Here is a 21,364-nt window from a genome sequence, read left to right as displayed (position 1 = left end):
CCCGCGTGGCTGGAATAGCAAGCTCCTCTGTTCATGATGTCTGCCTGGTTACAGCCACTCTGAAAAATCTGTCTCAAGTGAAGCAATCAAGTTGTCTCTCAAGCAGAGACAGTAGCAAACTCTTTTCTTCTTATGGAAAATAATATGTAGCTCTCAAATATATATAAAGTTTGAAAAATAGCGTTTTGGAGAGATTGAATTCTTTTGCTGTTATTTCTTCCTTCCTGAAATGCATTTTTTTTCAGGCTCTTGGGAACACAGTCACATGGTAAGCCATGTAAACAAAGGTCTTCCTTAAGTTCCCCTCCTAAAAAAGGTGCTGGATGGACAGCAGCACAAAGCGCGTCCCAGCACCCTGGACCTCATGCCTGAGCTGGGGAGCAGGACAGGACTCACCCACTCACCCCATCCAGGGCTGCAAGGCCAGCTGCAACATGGAAACTCTTTTCCATACAAAAATAGGTGAAGGCCATGCGAGTCCCAGCCTTCACATGACAACGATGAACCTCTGCCAAAGACAGCTGGACCTGCAGCTGGACAGTGCTGCACCCTGTAATAATCTGCCGAGCCACAATCCCTCTGGGCTTTTCAGTGATAATGCTCCACTCCTCTCCTCATCAGCTCCATATTTGGTGCTTTTTGAGCTGTAAATGTGGAATAATCATCTTACATTAAGAATGGCTGCAGCACACCAGACTAATGTTCCACCTAGGCCAGCATCCTGCCTCTGACAGCGACCAATTGCAGATGCCCAGAAAGTCCACAATAACAAGGCCATTATTTGGCCCAACATTATTCCCCCTGCTTCTTGTTTTTTGTGGCTCAGGGACTTCTTAAGCTAGATTTAATGTCATTTGTTTTTTTTTTTTCCTTCTATAAACTTGTCCAATCATTTTTGACCCCATTGGTAAATTTTCCGTATCCTGTGGTGAGGAGTTCTACTGCTTTACCTACTGAGAGAAGAACTATTTTCTTCTTCACATTCACATTTTTTAGAAAATTATACTTAATGGTGATGTGTAACAGGGTCCAAACAAGCTACTCTCTCCACAGGACCAAATGAGTCTTTGGTATGCCTTTCCTAAAGGAAGGAATGAAATGAGGCCATGTGGTGTGTGACAAGCCACAACTAAAAGTTTCAGCCATCAGAAAAAAAGACTTCTTTCCTGATCATTTGGGATTATTTAGATTTCTTCAGCTCCCACATGCATGCCAGACCAAGAAAGAGGGGTAGCACTTTACTGGATGTACACAGTTCTGCTCTGAGTCCTGCAAGATTAAACTCCATCCAAACACATGCTATAAAGAAGTATTTGCAACACCATAAAATTGGGGCACACCCGCAAAGGGGACAACACCCCTAAAGCAGGATGAGGGCCTGTTGGGATCAGATGGAGCTGAAAACTGAAGTAAAAGTGGCTGAAAAACTGAGAGAAGAGAATGAAGCATCAGGTTTGCTGTCTACAACCAAAGGGCTCGGGGTTGCAGGAGAGAAAAGACTGTTACGCATTGCCCTCTCATGGCAAAGAGCATATACTGCAAGCAACAATAAAAGCAGAAGTTGCAGGTTTTTTCTTTATGAACCAAAAGACAATTTGCACCAATTTGCTTTAACGCAAGCACAGGGCCAGCATGAGCAACAGTTAGCACTGCTCTAGGAAAGAGCGAGAGTGCTGCAGGGGCCCAGTCTGTCCATTCGCAGATGGGGCTGGGCATGGGTCTTACTGGTGTGCCTCCATCGGAGCCTGGGGCTTCCCTCCGCAGGCCCCCCAGAAGGCAGCGCTCCTAATTTCATCCCACGCTCTGAACACAGCTCTCCGGGCAAGGCTGTGTCCATGCTAGCTGCTATGCCCTGCCATGGCGATATTTTAATGTACACTTAGAGCAGGGCTGAGATCCTTCTCAAACTCATTTCACAGCAGAAGAGCCATGGAAGTGAACAGCTTTTAGCCACTACAGACCTGTTATTTACTGGGATAGAGGTGACAAGGTTTGAATCCCAATCATAAAACCCTCAAAAATGACACCTATATATACAAAAAACACTCAAGATGAAATAAAACAGTTTCCTAGCTGCAAGTATCAACATTTTCGTCCCTTTGATACAAGGGGATTAATGCACTCAATTAGAAATCAAACCCGGTGCTCCTTACTTGTGTCAATGAAGACAGCATCCACATAGATTTTGGTACAGAAGGAGCCCAAGATAAATCCACAGGCTGGTCCAAATACCAGCATCGTAAACAGGATCCCTGAAAGGAGAAAGAAAACAGAATGTTAATACTAGGCTCAGATTATTCATTGCAAGTTGCTTTGCTTGCCTTTGTACTGCCCTCCTGGCGCCAAACAGATAGTGATTTGTTTCTGTCTCGTATGCTTTGGACAAAAGGGCTCCCTAAACCCTTTTTGCTTTGCCATAGCCTTTCAGGAAAAAGGAACCAATGAAGCCATGATATTGTTGAAGGATTTCTATTGAGCGGAGAAGACAGTGTGGATGTACACCACAGTTGGGTCAGCTACCTGCTCCCCACAAGGAAGCCTATACCTTTTTCAACTTTGGCTAAATTCATGGTAGACGGGGATATTTGTAAAATTTAGAGACAGCAAATCTACAAAATGCTGAGTTGTCACAGATGGCTGGATAAAGCCCCTTTACAGAAGGAGAAACCCTCCTTCAAATCCGTGAAGCCCTTCTTGCCATCATACCCACTAATCAAATATTCTCCAAGACTTATAGCTCTTCCACCCCTCACGAAGACTCACTTCTCTTCAATACCTGTCTAATATGCCAGGCAAAGAGGTGACTGGAGGCTACTGTGAGTGAATCACTTATTTGTGTTGGTATTATATTCAGAATTCTTTATTCTCACTCCCTTTTGGCCCTGAAACAGGAATGCTACAGGCACATTACCAACTCTCAATTATCCAGGGCAGAAAGGCGGGGGAACAAGAGAATCATCCAGAGAAAGCAGCAGCACAGATAACACAAAACACTTGTAAAATTGGCAACAGGAACATGCTTAGTACCTCACATTTAGGAGGAAAAACAACAAAAAATCCCCAAGGATCCTTGTAAGTGGATTTCTGAAGAAAGCAATGGCAGATCTGTACAGCAACGAGCAGAGCAGTGCCTGGTCGCACCCTCCGGGAAAGAGCTTTGCCAGTCGACCTGGGCAGCAAGGCAGGCCAGCTTGCCAGGGCCCCTCTGCTAGGGATGTGCCAAACTGAGCTGCCATTAGTCTTGGTGTCTCTGCACTTCAGAAACATCCCATGAAGGAGTTTATTTGTGTCTGGGGTGTTTTCCGTGCTCCTCTTCAGCAATGGGATGCATCCTACATTACTCTCCAAATCTCTCTGTGGGTGTTGCCTGGCACCTCGCTAATGAATTTCATTGCATCAAGTTCCTTAGCTAGAAACTTCCAGCTCCTAAGTGCTCTCTCTCTGGGCAGCTCTCAGGAGTTGGAGAAAAGATCAGAGCTGCAAAACATCCCCTGGAGATCACTGGTTGTGTGCAAGGCAAACGGCACCTGCTGATGATGGCTTTGCCAAGCAGAAAAAGCTGGCATGGTCAAAAATAACTTCACCTTCATTTTTACAATATGGGTCACAAACTAATTCCCCCCCAGTCTGTGGTACTGTGGATTAATGTGGATTAATATCTGGATTAACATCTAAGTACAAAGTGACAGCTCCATTCAGCCACTCGCACAGAAACTGACCTCACTAATACCTTCATAGCCATCACCTGCAGGACCAAGAGGGAGAAATGAAGGGGGTGGGAGGAGGAAAAACATCATGTCCCCTTCTCACGCGAGCGCTGGTAAGGTGTTACATCCATCAGGACAGTGGCAGGAGGTGCGATTTCCGTACCGGCAGGCCAGGCTGCCTTAGTGCAGGTAAAAGCCGCAGCACAGCATGGTGTTTCAGTCCATGCTACCAGCTTAAACTAGTCCCCAGGGTTTCTGGCCATGACATCCATCCTCCAGCCAGGCTGGCCACCTCCATCCCACGGTCCCCAGGTCTGCAGGGCCCAGAGACCCTGGGCATTGGGTCTGCGCTCTCAGATGTGGCAGCACATGGGAAGCTGGGGGTGCTGGTGGGGAGGCGTCTCGGGGGAGACCATCACTGAGCCCACATGCAGCGGGATTCAGGTCTCTGCGACAGCCCATGCACACCCGGGACATCTCCCTCCCTGGCAGCCCTGCTCCTTCCCAGCCCCAGCCTGTGCAGGCGCTCAGGACTACGCAGTTTCCAAAGGCCTTCTATAAAATACCCACACGGCATTTTTTCCATCGCTAGATGGCATCAGCAGCTGACATCCAAGCCAGACCCGGGCTGGCACAAGCCGCACGCGAGCGGGCTGCTGGCCGGTGCACAGCTACGCAGCGTGCCCAGGGCTTTCCTCACCTAGTGACCGAGCTCAGAGCGATATCACGGGAAAAGTGCCTGCACGCCCCAGGCTCACCACGTCCAGTAGCGTTACCTGGGGGTTATACAGCCTGCCAGACCCCGGGAGATGACAGCAACACCTAGCAGGATGCTGACTTCACCCGGGTGAAGTCATATATATATGATATCAGCCCTGGGCACAATTAGGCTGCGCCCTTCGGCTGGATGCAAGCAGTAAATCACAGACATTAGAACAAACTGCTCTAAAGCTGTTTAGTTTTTAGTCAAACAGTTTAGTTTTCACAGACATTATTCTGGGGAATGAACGGGCACGGATATTACCCTGATAAATAGGCCTGCAATCAACAATCAGGTAGATCTTTGATGTCTGGACAATAATTACAAATTTCTGTACAAGCACCGTCAAGCATGCACTGACACCTGGGCCTCACGTATCGCGGGGCAGCATGCGCAGCACCCCGAAGTTGTGTCCTGTAGAGATGACACAGGGAAGTTGCATTTAGTTTGAGGAGCCCTCTGATTCGAGCAGTAAGTCATGACACTGCTCTGCTCTTACTTTGTTACTTTAAAAGAAATAAGGGGGGAGAAGAACAGGCAGAACTGAGCACCTGTCCCCCAGAGCCAGACACTCAGCTGGCACGTGGCATTGCCGAAGTCAGCGAAGCGATCTGTAGTCCCAGAGGCGTCAGCACCACCCTGGGCATGCAGAGCAAACCCCTTGCACGGCATTTGAGCTCTCATGCACAGCATCACAGATTGCGTGCTAGGGGAACGCTCGACACCGGCCGAGAAACCTTCCCCACCAGAGCTGCCTAACAGCTCATGTTTGCATGGATGACATCCTCTGGAGGGAAGGTCATTGAGGGCACCAAAGCTTCTCAATGCCAAGACCAGCTCCCACAGATGTCAAGAAGCAAACAGTGGTGCCGAACAGCCGTGCAATTGCTGAACTGCATGTGCAACCGAAAGGAGCATGCAGCCAGCAGCCAGCTGCTTCCAGGGCCATCCAAAACCCAGGAGAGGGGAGCTCTGTGGCTCCAAGTGGCACAAGGCTGGTTTAAGACCTTGGAGACAGGATAAATCAGGCATGATCTGTTCTCCAGAGATAGCAGACATTCATTTTCTTTTTTAAACCTAATAATTGCTGGTTGATGGTTTTCTCTAAGTATTTAACATCTTTGGAGAGCTGAGAGCATGAAGAAATTGTCATTTGGCATTGATACAGGCTCATGGACAGAATGACATATGGACCATTTCTAACATTTCCTGGCAGTACCTTTGGAGGTCCTGGGGACTGAGTTGAGGAGGGACAGAGGTTAGTCTCCTGATGATTTCCAAACCACAGGCAGAGTTGTCAGACTGTGAGTATATAGGCACAACCAGTGTGTTTCACAGAGCAAAGGGTAAGGCAAAAATATATGGAAAAAGATCATCCTTCACAAAAAAACAGGGAATATTTTCCATTTCCAAAGTAGAAGGGAGCAGAGGCCTTTTGATAACGAACTGTCAATACTAGGGAGATGCATGCAAAGAGGCAGTTCAAGCAAAAAGTCAGCTGCAAGAAACCTGTATCAAACACACACACACAGGCATGCACACGTATTCCCTTTTCCAAGGCAATCCCTGCAACTGGTGAACGTCCCTGTTCCTCGCACTTCTTGTATTACTGCAAACAACCACTTTAGAAACAGACCAAGCCATGTCCTCAGTTTTTAAAACACCACATTTCATAACCTGGCAGCTGAAACCTGGAACATATTGTTCGCTTTGAAGAGTTGTCGCTAGAGGGCAATGTGGGATAAAGCATCCACTGAACAGGGCACCAGCTAAGATCTTACTATAAGATACTAAGTGATCGTGCACCTATAGACCAGATGTAAGAAACCCTCATGTTAATTTTTTTTACTCTTTCTACACTTTCACCTAAAATCCTGAAAACAACAAGCTCTTCCCATGCACTCTTTGTGATCCTCTCTCAGGACTCCAGCAAAATCCCATGTTTGCAATAATAGTGTATTGCACTAAATCAAACATAGCTACCTTGGTCCTGAAAGAGCCCAAGGCATGGACTGTCATGACAGATAGTCCAGGCTCTCCGGAGAGCTGGACCATGCCCGAGGGTCAACAGAGCATCCCACCGTGCACAGTAATTAGGGACCAGGCTATCAGGATTCTGCTGGTGGTTGAACGTCCATGGGGAATTGAGGGCTCGGAGGGAAACTACCCACGTTAGAATTAGCTTTAGACATCCCTCCGCTTTTGAGAAATTCTGTGTGATTAACAATCATCACAGTTAGCAGCAAAACACTTTCCACAGCATCCACCTAGTAACACAACCAAGAAGCTGCTTATTAGTAGGCAAGTAGGTCTTGCAAACCCCCTTTTCCCAGTCCTGGGGTTGCTGGTAAAGACAAAGACGTATTAAACTTGTGGATAGCTTTACCACCACCTGCTAGGTTTTTTCTTATATTTCCCTCTAACTTTTAGATCAGTCTGATTTGCTGCTGGTGGAGGTCACAGAGCCCAAGGGCACTAGCAGCAGGAGGAGCTCAGGCTTTCAAGGAGGCCGTGACCTGCTCTCAGGAGCAAACAGATCAAAGGTCTCATCCTGGCTCCGTTACAGTCTATTGCAAAACTCCCATTGATGGCAATAAAACTGGAGATCAGTACAGGACACTCCACTTCCGCCTCTTCCCCTCTTTTCGTTTCATTCTTAGCTCAGAATTTATTTCAGTCGCTCAGAGCAGCACATTCAGTAACCAACATCCGTCTCGAGAAAACAGAGGGAGAACAAAACTGGAACTATCGGCTCCAATGCTACCTTGGAAATAAACCTTTTCTGCTCAGTGGGGCCATTTGATCCTCTTCAGAAAGGTCTGTGCTTTGTCCTGCACCCAGTGCCTCAAGGAGCAGGGGACGATCACCATTTAGTTAATGCTCTACAGACCAGCAGGGAAAGTAGGATGAAAAAGGTCTCTCCTTTGTGTGGTTTGGGTTTTTTTTCGTTGATGATGGTGTTTCTTACTTTTTTCTTCTCCTCAAAATACAGCAAATATTAAAAATATTCAAGAACTGAGAAAAGCCAATCGTTTTGGATCAATTCAAACATTTTGTCTGATAACTCAGAAACTCATTTTAGTTGGGGCCCTTTTAAAGTAGAATTATGTTTTATTTTGTAAAAAGTTAATTGTTTGGGGGGAATACAGGGATTTAGTAAGTAGTAGTAGAAATGCTGGAAGTACCCTAAACGTGGGGGAAAAAAAATAAAAAAGTCATATTAAGCTGCCACCTTCTCCTGTTTCACATTCCCCACAAGTCTTGATATGAAGTATTACAAACATACCTACTTTGACCAATGATAGACTATGTAATAATGTATAATCACAGGATACATTTTCGACTTGTTCCTTACAACATTTACATATGACTTAAGGTCCGCTTCAAGAACATATCTGAACCAAGCACATTGGCTTCAAAGGAACTGGCCCAGGCCTATAGAAATGGGTGCTAAAGCAAGATTTTATTCCCAGAGAAGTTAAAGGCTTCTGTCCTCACCTCCCTCTGTACCAAACTGGTCCAAACGTCAAATCTCCAGGCAAGAAGGCTCCAGTGCCACTTCCAGGCGAGCCAGCGCAGCAGGAGCTTGCAACCTCGAGGTAACGCTGGGAAGTGCACTGAATGATTTTACATCTGCACTATATAGTTAAGAAACTGTAAATCTTAGTTTCTAATGGCCTCCGAGGTCAGACTGAGCCAATTTCCTTGCTGCTGGGACACTAGCAAAGGGGTCTGGAGACAGCGACTCATTAAGGCTGTGTAATTATAGCGTAGCAGTCGTGGTGCTGGGAGCACACCCAGCAATGAACTGCTCTGGAGGTTGATTAGACGCCGGAGCAGAGCCAGAGGCGTTTGCTAACCTCAAAGGCTATTTGCACATCAGTGCCAGGAACACCACCCCGCTGTGATGCAACCAGAAGCTTCTTTTCTCGTACAGGGACTGTCCTTCTCTTCCCCGTGGGGGATTAGGAAACACAGGGCCGGGTCCTGCCCTCTGGGGCCTCCTTAAGGCCGTAACCAAACTGTGCTTGTGCGCTGTGTCTCAGCACACTGTGCCTTCCTAACTGCTGCTTCTCCCTGCCAGCAAAGTGCAGCTAATACGACTGTCTTCCTGTCACTGGTACATGCGCTGGGTGACACGTGTCTAGTATTCAGCTTCAAGCCCCGTTTTTGGAGACATGGGATTTGGCAGGCATCTCAGCTTGGTACCCAAGAATTCACCCAGCGCTGTGGACCCATCTAGCAGCTCAGCCCGAGCATCTTGCTGCTAAGACCGAGCTGCTATGCATAGCTGAGCTGTCTGGTTTAAAGCCTACCTTGAGCACATCCTTCCTGTGCAAACATACCCCGAGCCCAAGGGTTGTCAACTTTCCTGACCTTACGGAGCTGCACACTGAGCAGGCGATTGAGAAGCACTCACTTTGGAGAGCTATGGGAGAGGAAAAGGACAGGAGGTGACACTGAGAAATGACAACACCTCCCTCCACAGGCTTCCTGGCTGTGGGATGGGGCTGGGCAGGGAGCTGAACTACAGCTTCTTCTCAAAGCCCCCTGTCAAAACAGCCCTGCTGCCAGCCCCAAGCCCCAGTGACAGCCAGGGAAGTCATGCTTCAGCTCTTCTCAAAGCGAGGATTTATTTGATGCTGAGAGGAAGGAGATTTGTTTGGGAAAGTTCAGTTGCAAAGTCCCTTAGCAAAGCAACTATCTGCCAATAAAGCCCTGGAAAGCACCATCAGAATCCCCTCCAGGGACTTGCAATCCATGTGAAAGTCTGCTTGAGTCATCTAGATACCTCCGAGAATATTGTTTCCTGTTTCCATGGGAATCCAGGTCACCCTTCTAGGAAGGGCTGGATCCAAGGTGCACATGCAGAGAAACTGTGCTGCTCCAGTCCTCTCCTTCATAGATTTGAAGGCAACCAAGCTAGACGTGTTTGAGCACCAGAGAGCTAAATAAACCCTACTACATGCCTTGACATTCTGGCAAAGCAGCGGCACTTCCAGATCAATCCACAAACCTAGGGCCTGGATACCCAAAGCAACTTCACTGCTGCCAGGTATGAAGCAGCTGAATATGGACCACCAGCAGTGAACTACCTAGAGTTTCCCAACCATGGGCAAACCCCTGGTGTTGCCGAGGATCCCATTTTGTTTGGCCAGGAAGTTGTGGTTGATCTCTGCTGGCTTATGGTCCTCTCGAGCCAAGCTGCTCCTGCTCTGCCGTTTCCAAAAAACAGGGTGTAGGAAGTCGTGCACCAACAAACATAACCTAATGAGTAGCCCCCTTCCAGTGAAACCTATGGCCAAAAACTGCCTGTTCTTGCTCTGCATTCCCCCAGGCGACAGCTGCTCGGTCTAGGAACGAGGTTTAAAGACAAGCCCACAGTCCCTGAGCCCTTAGATGCAAATCAAAATTTAGAAGCATGTTTTTTGACTCTTCACTTTTCACAACACTTGCCCACAAATGTTTGTCTCACTGCGAAATCAGACTTCAGTGTGAGAGTGTGTAAAAGCAGATGAATTTAGAAGATGTGGGAAATTTCTTTCACTGCAAAGCTAGTTTAGTCATTGCATCAAGTAACTACATCCCCGCAGAGGCATGTTTGGACCCTTGGACCAGGCCCTGGCTTGTGTTCAGACAGCTTTTCTATCACGGGTCACTCAGTGGTGGGTGTCCTCCCCAGCGCTGGGCGCCGCGCGCGCCTCCCTGGTGCGGGGACAAGCTGCTTCTGGAAGCGCAGGGGGAACCAGTCCTGCAGAGCACGGGATAATCTCCAAACCCGGCTTGTCCCACATTTTCCGCTGCGGCAGCGGATGGGGCAGGCCGCGGGAAGGGATTACGGGAATATAGTTCATGTGCGCTGCGACCTGCCCTTAAAGAGACACCACCGCAGCGCAGCACACTGCAATCAAAGAAATCGGGATACGGACTGGAGATGCCACATTCGCCTTCAAACAAGGCGCCCTCAAGGGTTTTGGAAAAAGGCTTCTGCGCTCATACCCTGCGGGCAGAGCCCTTTCCTGCCATAGATTTTGCCCAATTTCCATCTATCAGTTGACGTAACCTCTAAAGCGCACGGTGAGGGTAGGGGAGAAGGCAGTTTCCTAGCCAGATGGCTTCCTCCCGCGGTGAATCGCGCTGCAGTCCCGCAGCTCTCCCCGTCCTCCCCGACGGCCCGCGCGCCGGGGAGCTGCCGACGCGGCCCGTGCTGAGCAGCGGCCTGTTCCCACGCCGGCGCGGGGACCTCTGCCCTCCCGCGGAGCCCGGCACGCCGCTCCCGGCCTTCCCTGCCCAGCTCCCCTGCGGGCAGCCTTCCTCCCTCGCCATCGGAGGACGGCATTTTTCCTGCCGCTTGACTCCTCGTCCGCACGCCCCGCGGCCCGTCACCACCTCCCGTTTTCCTTATCGGTCCCGCTTATTTGCGCTGTTGCAGCTGACCGTAGGAAACCGAAGCAGGTAGCGTTACACTGGCGGCGTGTTTGGATTTGTTCCGCTTCCTCGGCGCAAGCACCGAAGCGGAGGGAATGCTGAAACAATCCTGACAGATGTTTCAGAATGCCCACAGCTGTTGATTAATAGGAGCAATGCTGGGATGATTCACTTTAATTTTTAGTCTCTGTTCTGATGGGGATCAAAGCGGTTCCAACCACACATTTGTTTTAGATGAGCTGGGGAGGGGGAAAATTGGGTATCGCTACAATCCGCGCAGTAGCACTCACGTGTTATTTGCAAGTTTTGCCCTTCGTGTTTAGGAGGTCAAAAACAGCAGCTGAGTTTTTTGAAGGCGGTTGGAGGATAAGTACTCAACAGAGGAGTGAAAACTCCTCAGATGGGGACTTTTTTTTCTTCTTTTTTTTTTTTTGTAAATAAAGAACTGATTTCAGAGGCCTGTTAGCTGCATCTAGTTGTTTCTCCACCTTTCAACCAAGGCTAATCCTGCTTAAGCGTTGCAAGATGCATGAAATATTTTGAAGGGCTTTAGTAAGCAGGGACACAAAATGCATTACAGCAAACACTAATTCTGGTTCTGAGCTCTTCTGAAAACATTGCTCCTTGATTCCACTGTAATATAGCTCCAGTCTCCTATATCTGCACATGCAATACAACACCTGGGAAAAAAACTGACAGCACTGTCCTGAGCCTCTGCATTTCTCGCTATTGGACCTGCAGCTGATTTTGGTCAGTGAAATAGCTCCAGCAAGAAATAAAACTGCAAAACAGAAGCACTGGACTGAGCCCGTCTTCTCACATTTCCATAGTCCCACTTGTGATGGGGGACTCCTTATAGGGGTTCATTAATTGATTGCCCTGCTTTTCTGAAATAAGTTATTACCTGGTTTGAAATCAGGCAGCCCTAAAAATCTCTCCCATCGGCTTCTTCCCTTCTTCTGTCAAACACTTCTTGCTTGCAGCAGTTTCCCAAAACACTTTCTGGTAAGGAAGGCAATCTGTAAAATCAACTCCTGCTTCATGAGGAGTTATTTTTTAATGGAAGTTACTCACTACTGTTTGGAAATCCTGTAAAGACTTATTTGCCCCTGTGTTTAACAAGCCTTAATGGCTGTATTTAAAGTTGGCTGGAGGCTTCCTTTACTTGTCGGGAGGTAGGAAAAAAATGCCTCCATGCTACAGATATAATTAGTTTCTAACGGTGATCCCTCCAGAGCTGCAGAGGGTCCATGAAGGCGGCTTTCCTTGCACATGTTGGAAAAGACTCTCCTTAACTCAAATTCTTTTCAGCACAGTTCTTTGTTCTGGTCTGTATTTAACATTCAGATGTTAAACCTTAAAGACGTTGCTAGGATTTGAAGGTACATTACGCAGAGGTTTCTCCCCAGACTACCAGTGTTCCTTTAAATATTGATTTCCATCAGAATTTAGAAGGATTTCTCCAAGGAGATGTCTGCTGCCTTTGAGATGAAATGTGATTTCCATAAGCAGTTTCGCCTGGTGAACTACCCTGCATCTTCAATTATTAGCGAGCCTTAAGTTTGTTTTATCAGTAAATCCCTGTTCCCGGCCCTGTCGAGGCTACCTCTGAAAGGATCAACGTTATGCTGACAACTGGCAGTCCCAGGAGAGCCCGGTACGCACACGCGACTGTTTGCAGAGCAGCGCACAGAGCGATAGGACTCCTACATCAGGAGCCCAAGCTGAGAACCCAGCCCCGAATTTTCCAGTGACTAAGTCCACTTCTGACAGCTCAGAAACACACTCATGTGCTGGCTTCTGCCCTCATTATAAGCTCAGAAATAATGAAAATGCAAGAAAAAACAAAGAAACCCCCCCCAAAACCCCAAACCGAAAAGAGAGATCCCTACTGTACTGACTTTAGGTCACCGGTTTGGCCAGCGGCTGAAATAAGATCACCAACAAGATTGCAGAGAAACAAACCAAGCCATGAGAAAAGCTGCACAACCCTCAAAATCGGGTTTGCAAACAAAACAAAAATTAAAGTAGCCAGTTTGTGAGCACTGCAAGGTAAACTATGTGGATACTCCCACTCCGAACGCTAGCGTTACTCTGGTACCTACCAGCTGGCGCTGGGAGCTCACTATTCCCCACCTCCCGAACAGTTTTCCTAATTAGCATCCAAGCACCCTTCCATGCCATGGAAGGATCACTCGCTACATTTCTCTCCTCGCTTATGTGAAGTTGGAGAAGAAATTTGCTCATGCTAATCGAGCCCTGGCACAACTCATAGGAGACACTAATCCAGCGGCAATCTCCGTCAGTCTCTGCATATTTAACAAAAGCAGCGAACACTCACGGAGGATTAGGGACGCGGTGGTATTGTTGCAGCAGCGTTCTCCTCCTTAAGCTGCAATCGCTCCGACGCCCTGTCTCCTAATATTTACATACGCCGTACACACAAGCAACCTGCGAGTCTTGGGAAGACAGAGAATTGCCTCAGTCCATGCAAGCATTCTGGTCACCCTGCCTGCAAAACCACAGGCACTGTATAGCGATTTAATAGATCTCCTTGCGCTGGGCAATATTGTCTCCATTACTCTCTGCCAAAATGTTTACACTCACAGTACTTATTTATAAAGCACCATCCTTGAAGGTATAAACATTGCTTAATGCCCATAAAATATACATTTCTTTCTCCAGAGAGCGTGCATAGTTTAAATGCACATTGCAAAAGATTAGAGACTAGGAACTGGATTGAGCAAACTTTTGGAAAAGGAGCTTAATAGTCTAACAGTCCAGTTTCCCATCACTTTGTGCCAGAAACAAAGCAATGCCCTCTCCGCTCCGGGCATGTTGCTGGGTCCAGCATCCCATTCCCCAGGACGGAGGACCGATGCTAAGCACTCTTCAGCCTGTCTTGAAACGTAAGGACAAGTAACTCGCTCCACCTACCCTTCTGGCTCATATTCCTGTCCCTGAAATTTGCTTGTTATCACATCCTTAGAAGAAGCCAACTCAGTTTAAGAAGCGGGTGTAAGAACATATCTAACTATAGCATACAAATCCATGGCAGGCTATACAGCGTGACGCACAGTCCCACGAGACACAAATTCCACGCCTTTGAGGTACAGCGCAAATATGCCAACCGTAGCTGCGGGTTTGAACCAGAGATTTCCACATTTCAAGCAAATCTCTCCCCTTGCTAATTACCTTGGGAAGCAGCCACCAAACATACTCTGAAAGAAAAGTATGCTTAAATGCCAAGTGCACTTTAAAGGGTTTAAGTGGCATGCCTTAGAGCTGTGTTCACATCCTCCCAGCTGTTAAACACAAACACCTGTCTTACCAAACCCGCAGTGCTGCTTTAGTTGAGAAGGCCAAATTTCATTTCATTTCACTAGTTTCACAGGAATTGTGCCAATACTGCGTAATATGGAAATGCACTTATAGGACAGGTTTCACTATAGGACTCTAATTCCCCTCTGACTTTGCTGACTGATTTCTTGGATAACACTGGGTGGTCCTGATGCCACGGAGAAGAGTAGGGATGCTTTAGGCAATGAAGTCGTTCCCATCCCTCTCTCCTCTGTTTGGGCAAGCTGTCTAGCCCACCAGTGAGCACAATCTCTGTTTGTGAAATGGGGACAGTGGTCGGTCATGTCCAAGGTTCATGTGTATTCCCCATCACCATGACAGCGAACACCTTTCATCCTCCTCATACACCAGAAAACAAAAACAAACCTGTAATCAGGAAGCATCATTCAGCTCCATTTCCTCTCTGCTGGACCTCCTCCACCCTTGTCCATGACAACCTTCCCTTCTGAAAGGCTTTTCCCTGCAAGACTCCCCATTCCCTCTTCCCTTCACTCAAGCCAGCAGCAATAGAGGGACCCCACTGCTACATTTCCAGCTGCTTTTAAAGTCTTTAATTTGGCATTAGCCTTTTCTTGGCTCTTCTCCTTGTGCCAACAGCACCTGGGATTTCAAGGCCCCCCTCCAAGCACCATGTGAGACAAGTTTCCAGGACCAGAGGAGACAGGTTCACTCAGCCTGGCATGGTGACGGATACCCCGGCAGACTGCAGGCCCCCAGATCCCACTCTCACCCTGCTCGATAGACTTGTTACAAACACATACACGTAGAGTTATCCTTCCCGAACGCTGCACATGCCACGGAGTCCGCTCCTGCTGGTCATGCATCCCCGCGCCAAGGATAACCAAACCTCCAATCCCTGCCACCCCACTCTCCAGGGCTCCCTGGAAACTTTTTTTTTTTTTTTTTTTTTTTTTTTTAAAAAGAGGACAGGGAGGAAAAGCTCAAGACAACTAAATTATAAAAGTAAACTATACTATTTGCTCCTGCGCAAAGGAGAGCAGGAGGAAGAGAGTGGCTGAAAAGTGACAGCTCTCACAAGAACCGTCTTGGCAACACCATGCCCTCCTCAAAGCCATGGGCAAAACTCTGGCGTTTAACAAAACCAGTTTTTAGATCCTTCATGATCTCTCTTTAAATTTCCCTCTGCCTGGCTGTTGTTCAGGGAGAGATTATGCTGCATGGTGGAGGATGACGCATGGGCAGAGTGCACCGGGTAAGCACAGGTAAACCCATCCTAAATCCCTGAAGCAGGGAGAGGTCTGGGAATCTCAGACACCACGAAACAAGGTGCTGGGAACATACTGCTGATAGCTGTTATCTGTACCACCCATTTAGGAAAGGGCAGTGTTTTTCTCTGCAGAATAGATTTAATCCAGTCTAGAAATGGCTACCCTGTCAGGAAGGAAAAGAGAAATTAAAAAACAAAACTTTTGTTGTTGTGCTTCCTCATATTGCAAATACCAGCAGAAAAAGTGTTTGCTCTTGACAATAGTCATTCTTTGCACTGACCCAAATCTCACTGAAGTTTGTGGGAACTCTTTCCACTGCCCTTATCTGGCTTTGGATCAAGAGCCAGAGCTCTCAGCCTGCATCTATGCAGCCCTTCACCGATGAGCAGCTCACAGCTACCCCCTGCACCCGGGGCTGCACACCCATGGCCTCGGACCCACTCTCCCGTCCGGTCACCTGCAGCTGGGGCTCCAGCCATGCTTTGCTTCATGGGCAGCCTTACTTCAATCGTCTCTATGCAAACTTGGGAGGTTTTAAGTTCATACCACTCATCATCTTCAGATGCCTCACTTGGCAATTTAAATCGCTGGGTCTGAAGCACAAGAAACGCAGCCAGAAGCCCAAAGTCGGGCACGAGCTGGTGCAGACGTTCAACAGAAGTGCTCAGGCGGTAACTGCAGGGACGAGGGTCGAAGAGCACCATGCTCTCACGAAACATGTCCTGCTGGGCCGCGGGGGTGCCGCTGTCTGATAAACCCCTGCAAACATCCCCCACCACTCGCCCCATGCAGCAAAGGCGAAGGGATGCCAGATGCTAGTCTGTTCTGGGGGATGGGGCGGCTGGCTGGATGCAGGGATAATCCCCCAATCTAAGATTACTTTCAATATAATTTCTGGCAGTGCCTAACAGCTCTCTGTTGCATTATAAAGCACAAACCCCAGAGGCTGGATCCAGAGGGCTAGAGGACTTGGTTCCTGACAAAGTGAATTATTCAACATCTCATCCCTAGCGCCCAAGCCATTCGGGGCCAACACATCCTTGCCTTCCACGTCCCCAAACTATAGGCGACATATATGTTCTGCTGAGGTTTCTTAAAAAGTCGGAAGCTCCTGGGAGCTGCCAGCCTCTCCAGCGCTGCTTTCGTGAGAATACTTCACTCCGAGGAGGACTCTGTCCCTGATGAGTCTCCCTCTCCAGGGGAGAGAACAGCTGCTGCTATCATTATGGGTTTGTCTCCCTTAATTAAGCATCCACAGCCAAGCTGAAAGATGAAAACAAAGCCCTTTTCCAGCCCTTCCAGGAGATGGAAGGAAAGGAGGCTATGGACAAAGACAGCAAGAGGAATAATTCTCTCCCACAGCAAACCTGGTATTGCCTCTTAAATTCGGAAGTGAATTAAAAGCACCAAAATATCTTATTTAAAATTAACCACACTAGAATGCCCTAATTCAAGATGCTTCGGGGGAGTTAGCCCTTGTCCGAGGGAAGCAACCCTAGTGGACCAAGTACGATGATCCTAATCGTATCCAGACGTTTCTCAGACTGTTTATAACCCCACTTCCACCAATCTCGTGGGAGAAGTTAACCCCTCAAGATCGCATAGGTAAGCAATCAGAAAACAAAACCAGTTTCAGACAACCAAATTATCCCGGTTGGAACTGAACTGGATTAAGAGCTTTATCAATTGTTACCACCCATCCGTTGCAAGTCCCATGTCACCAGTTCTGCCAGCCAAATCACCAGTGTCGGCATTTCCGAGCCCTGTCCTGCATAGAGATCCAAGTTAAGAAACTCATACTATTAAACTAATCCAGCTGAAAGAACTGGTATAGGGAGGAATTGTACAGAGAATGTGACAGGAGCCTGGGAACGATAGTTTCCAGAACAGCAAATGAAGACATGTTTTTTTCTACCACCATTTCATGAAGTTTGCCTTTCCAGTAAAGTCCTAGTAGGTGAAATTGGTCAGAAGACATTTGACAGATCTATATGAGATTGGAAAACGCAGTGGATGAAGTCAGGAGGCTTTATGAGATTATGACTGCTTGTTCTTAATTTCATTTTAGGGAGAGGAATTCTCCTTCTAAGAATTTCAAAATGAATCATTATTTTTTATTAAAAAAAAATCATTCTTATGGAGTGTATTTTCATATTGCATGATATATAGCAATATAAAAAATGAAATGGTAATAAGAACACTGATCTGACAGACATTTTGTTTTCAAAATATTCTGTTGTGGCAAATTTCAAGATTTGCCATTTCTTCTGCAGCAAAAAATGAAGACTTATTTAATGAAAACTCAACACCTCATAGGAAACAGAGCTGCCGTCTCCCACGCAGCTCCAGTGAAAGCCAGTCCCTGCAGAATCACCTTGGCCAGCCACCACAAACTGCCACAGGCTTCAGCTGGTGTGGCTTTGGATGATGATCTACTTTTATTATTTTTGGCAGATTTGTCATATTCTTTAGGACAGTAATTACATTTTCCAGGGCAGGCTTTCTGCCAGAGCTCAAAATGACGACCAACGGGCCCCTTTTAACCACCTGCTATGATTCCAGCCTTGATTAGTTATTAAAGGGCTGTTGAAACCCATTGCAAGAACCACCCTTTCTAGTCAGGTTACCAGTATGGCTCCAGGGAGAGGTAGGCTTGAAAGGAGAAGAGGAAAACACTGCAAGCAACAAAGACACAGACTTGAAAGCCCTGAAACAGTAGCTGCTTCGTACAACGGCACCGCCTTTGCGCACATTCAGGCAGCAACAGGTTTGTCTCTACTGTTCTCGCGCCAGCTGGGAGTGAGCAGCCTTGAGCTGATATGAGCAGGCTCACTTCTAATGTTTACCCAAAACTGAAATAAAACTTATTGGAAAAATCTGGACTCTTTTCACCTGACTAATACCAGGCTTCCTGTTCCCTTATTTTGTTTTAGCTGGCTTTGGGGAATGAGAGAGATATGAAAGCCCTGTGTTTGTGCACGCGTCCAGGTGCCTCCTGGACACCTACTCCCTAATAAATACTGACTCCGTGGACTCATTTACATCTGACAGGGAGCAGGGGTCTTAAAGATACTAAATTCTTATGATTGCCATGAATATGTGGCCACAGGGAGCAGCGATGTCCTATTAATGCTTCTACTGAATAAACAGCCGCTACACACACACACGTACTCTTGAAAAACAGATTTGCAGGGACTAGATGTTATGGGCTGTGCAGCTCCCAGATGCCAAGGGCTGCAGCAAAGATGTCCCTGCTCCTTCTTCTCGCTGCGGCAGCCCTGGGATTGTCACCACCAGGCTGGGACTTTAACCCTGTGCTCAGCTGGCTTTTCTGCATCACCAGCCCTACTCCTTGCACCGCACAGGAAAGCTGGGGCCAGGATTGATTCTGAGGGAAGAAGCTGGTCCACTGACTCCCCCAACACCATCTCCTCCAATCTCCTCATGCGTTTTCCACACCAGTTCCCATCCATGCTCAACCTCCTCCCTCCCGGCAGGAGCTGCTAAACGGCCTCCTCGCAAGCTACAGCTGCCGCCTACCGAAAGTGGGAAATCCTTTTGCAGAGGTAGCACAGTCACAAGGCCTCAAGATGGACAGTGTCATTCGCTTACACAATCCCCCACTTGACCAAAAGTTGAAGGTAACGCTTCATTTTTCATTTGATCAACTGATATTGCTGCCCTCATTGATGCCAGTTAATCCACCCCTTCTTTCCAGTGACAGAACCAGCACCTCCAGCTGAACCATGTCTCCATGTCCTCCCACATGACATGGCTCCCGTCTCCACTTAGTTACCACGCGCTGTTGCCCATCTGAGTGCTCTGCTCCAGCATCCACAGTGGCTGTATGAAGTTTCATTTGCCAAGATGACTTCTTAGCTCATCAGCATGCATTCCTCTCCTACTGGAGCACCATGACAGATGCTCCTGCAGCACCTGCAGGACAGCTCCTGCCATCTCCAAAATGCTACTGCTCTGACCTTCCTACTACTGTCAGCCCCTCAGGGCTGTGCAGCCAAAGGTCAAGTAGCAGCAGCCTAGCCACAAACGTTGCCTGTATTTATAGGTATTGCAGATGCTGATTATATGGTATCATGGAAGGATCTCACCGTGTGGTCAGCTGTTCATCTGTGGGTTGGTAAGCCATAGCAAGCTTGCCTTGGCAGGAGAACAGGTCTTTCAACCCAAGGAAAACCTTGTATCCTTCATCCTCTAATTCCCAACCTCTAATTTCCTCCATCTCCTAGTTTCCCAAACAGAAATGACAGTTTCTGGCACAGTAAACACCAAGCAGGGGAGGCTACGCCTTGCACAAGGAAGAATCAGGCTCCCGTCGCTGCATATCGCACAAACAAGATATTTACTTCAGTAAACCAGTGAGAAAAGGGAGAAGACAGAGGACTGAGACACCATGAGGCTAAGGGATATGACCAAGGGTTTTAGGGAACCAGGATTTTAATCTCACATCTTTATCCAGTACTGTTACCATGAAATGCCTGGCTGCTACATAGACCAGATTCCACACTAGATCCTTTACAATCTGCTTTGATAGGTCCTTTCCTCACCATTTACGTAATCATCCATTTAACTGATGGATGGTCCTTCTCCTTTTAATAATCAACAAGTCTTAATTTTCTCTTCGGTCAAGTACAGAAAAGAGTCAAGGGCTTGGCACACACCACAAAAACACAAAGGACACAAACAACTGGCACTTTTACAGAGCAGCAGCCTCTAAGCAAATAATCACAATTACACTCGACATGAACTTCCATTCTCTGCAGCCACCAAATTTTAAAGAAAATAAGACTGACAACATTGCTGATCTTCCAGCTAGTTTCAGAAGCTGAAAAACGGTAAGTAATAAAATATATATCTGATTTAAGACTATTTAAATAGCAGGTTCCTTCGTAGACCTGGGTTGTGAGTAAGTTTTGTCCAGGCTCTATCAAGGTCCCTGAAACATCTTGCATTCCTTCAAGACAGTGGGAATCTCTGGCTAGGATTTCTCCAGCCTCCTCTAGTCTTTCAGACCACAGTTGCAGCTGCAGGCTGCTAGAGCTGAAGCTGGCTCGTTGCTTCCCTCTGAGCAGACCTCAATAAAGTTGCCCACAGGATCTTGATAAAAATTAATGGAATACTCTGCCATATGTCACCGAATCCACATCCTGCGGGGGATACAATGTATGAAAATTACAAAATTAGGTTTGCGGTAAAGCATCACCAATGAAATGGTCATACTCAGGGGAACATTCTGCCTTTTCTTGCACTTTGTTCTTTTATCATCTCCCGGAAGCTTTTTATTATTAAACCTAGCAGTATGTTTTATTATTAAACCTAGCAATATGTTTAAAAAGGATCCAGAGCAGAAATGCATAAAGTGTGCTTGGTATTCATCATGATCATTTCTGCCTTGCAAAGCAGGTGTAATCTGCCGGAAAGCTCGGGGCTTTGTTGCCTCTGCCAATGCAACCTGTACCATGGGGAGGTGAAGGGGACTCGGTTTTACATTATCCTGTTTACGTTCCTTTTCTCAGCAAAGCTGCAGCTCTGAAAGCCTTTTCCCCTAACTCAGTTCCCCTCATCGCTTTTTTTCTTTGCATGGTCAAATCCACCATTTAATCAGGTTAGCACGCCATGAAGGTAAACGTTCAGAAACATCCCGGTGGTTCGTCAGAGCACGCCGTGTCACCAAGAAGAGTAAAGCACCACAACCCTCCGCTTCAGAGGCTTCGGTTTCCTCTGCGAGAAATTTGGCAAGCAACAGAGCAGTTCAGTAAAAATAAGAGTTCTGCATGCCTATGGAAACACTTCATTTAGTCCTAAAATTTAGACTAACTATCAAACCTTGTGAATTTTTGGCCAGAAGAAACATTCCCAAA

At 47.3% G+C, this 21,364-nt stretch overlaps 1 protein-coding gene across 1 annotated transcript in view; it reads right to left on the bottom strand.

The window, feature by feature from the left end:
* SLCO3A1 (solute carrier organic anion transporter family member 3A1) overlaps positions 1 to 21,364 on the bottom strand; it is a 156,515-nt gene that overhangs the window by 36,844 nt on the left and 98,307 nt on the right. The window contains exon 3 of the mRNA XM_026074397.1: positions 2,154 to 2,252. Coding sequence (XP_025930182.1) covers positions 2,154 to 2,252 — 99 coding nt within the window. The remainder of the gene's footprint in view (positions 1 to 2,153; positions 2,253 to 21,364) is intronic.

The sequence above is a fragment of the Apteryx rowi genome, unplaced genomic scaffold, assembly GCF_003343035.1.
Source record: "Apteryx rowi isolate R43461 unplaced genomic scaffold, aptRow1 scaffold_11, whole genome shotgun sequence".
Classification (NCBI taxonomy): Eukaryota; Metazoa; Chordata; class Aves; order Apterygiformes; family Apterygidae; genus Apteryx; species Apteryx rowi.
This window is presented reverse-complemented; position numbering and strand designations above follow the sequence as displayed.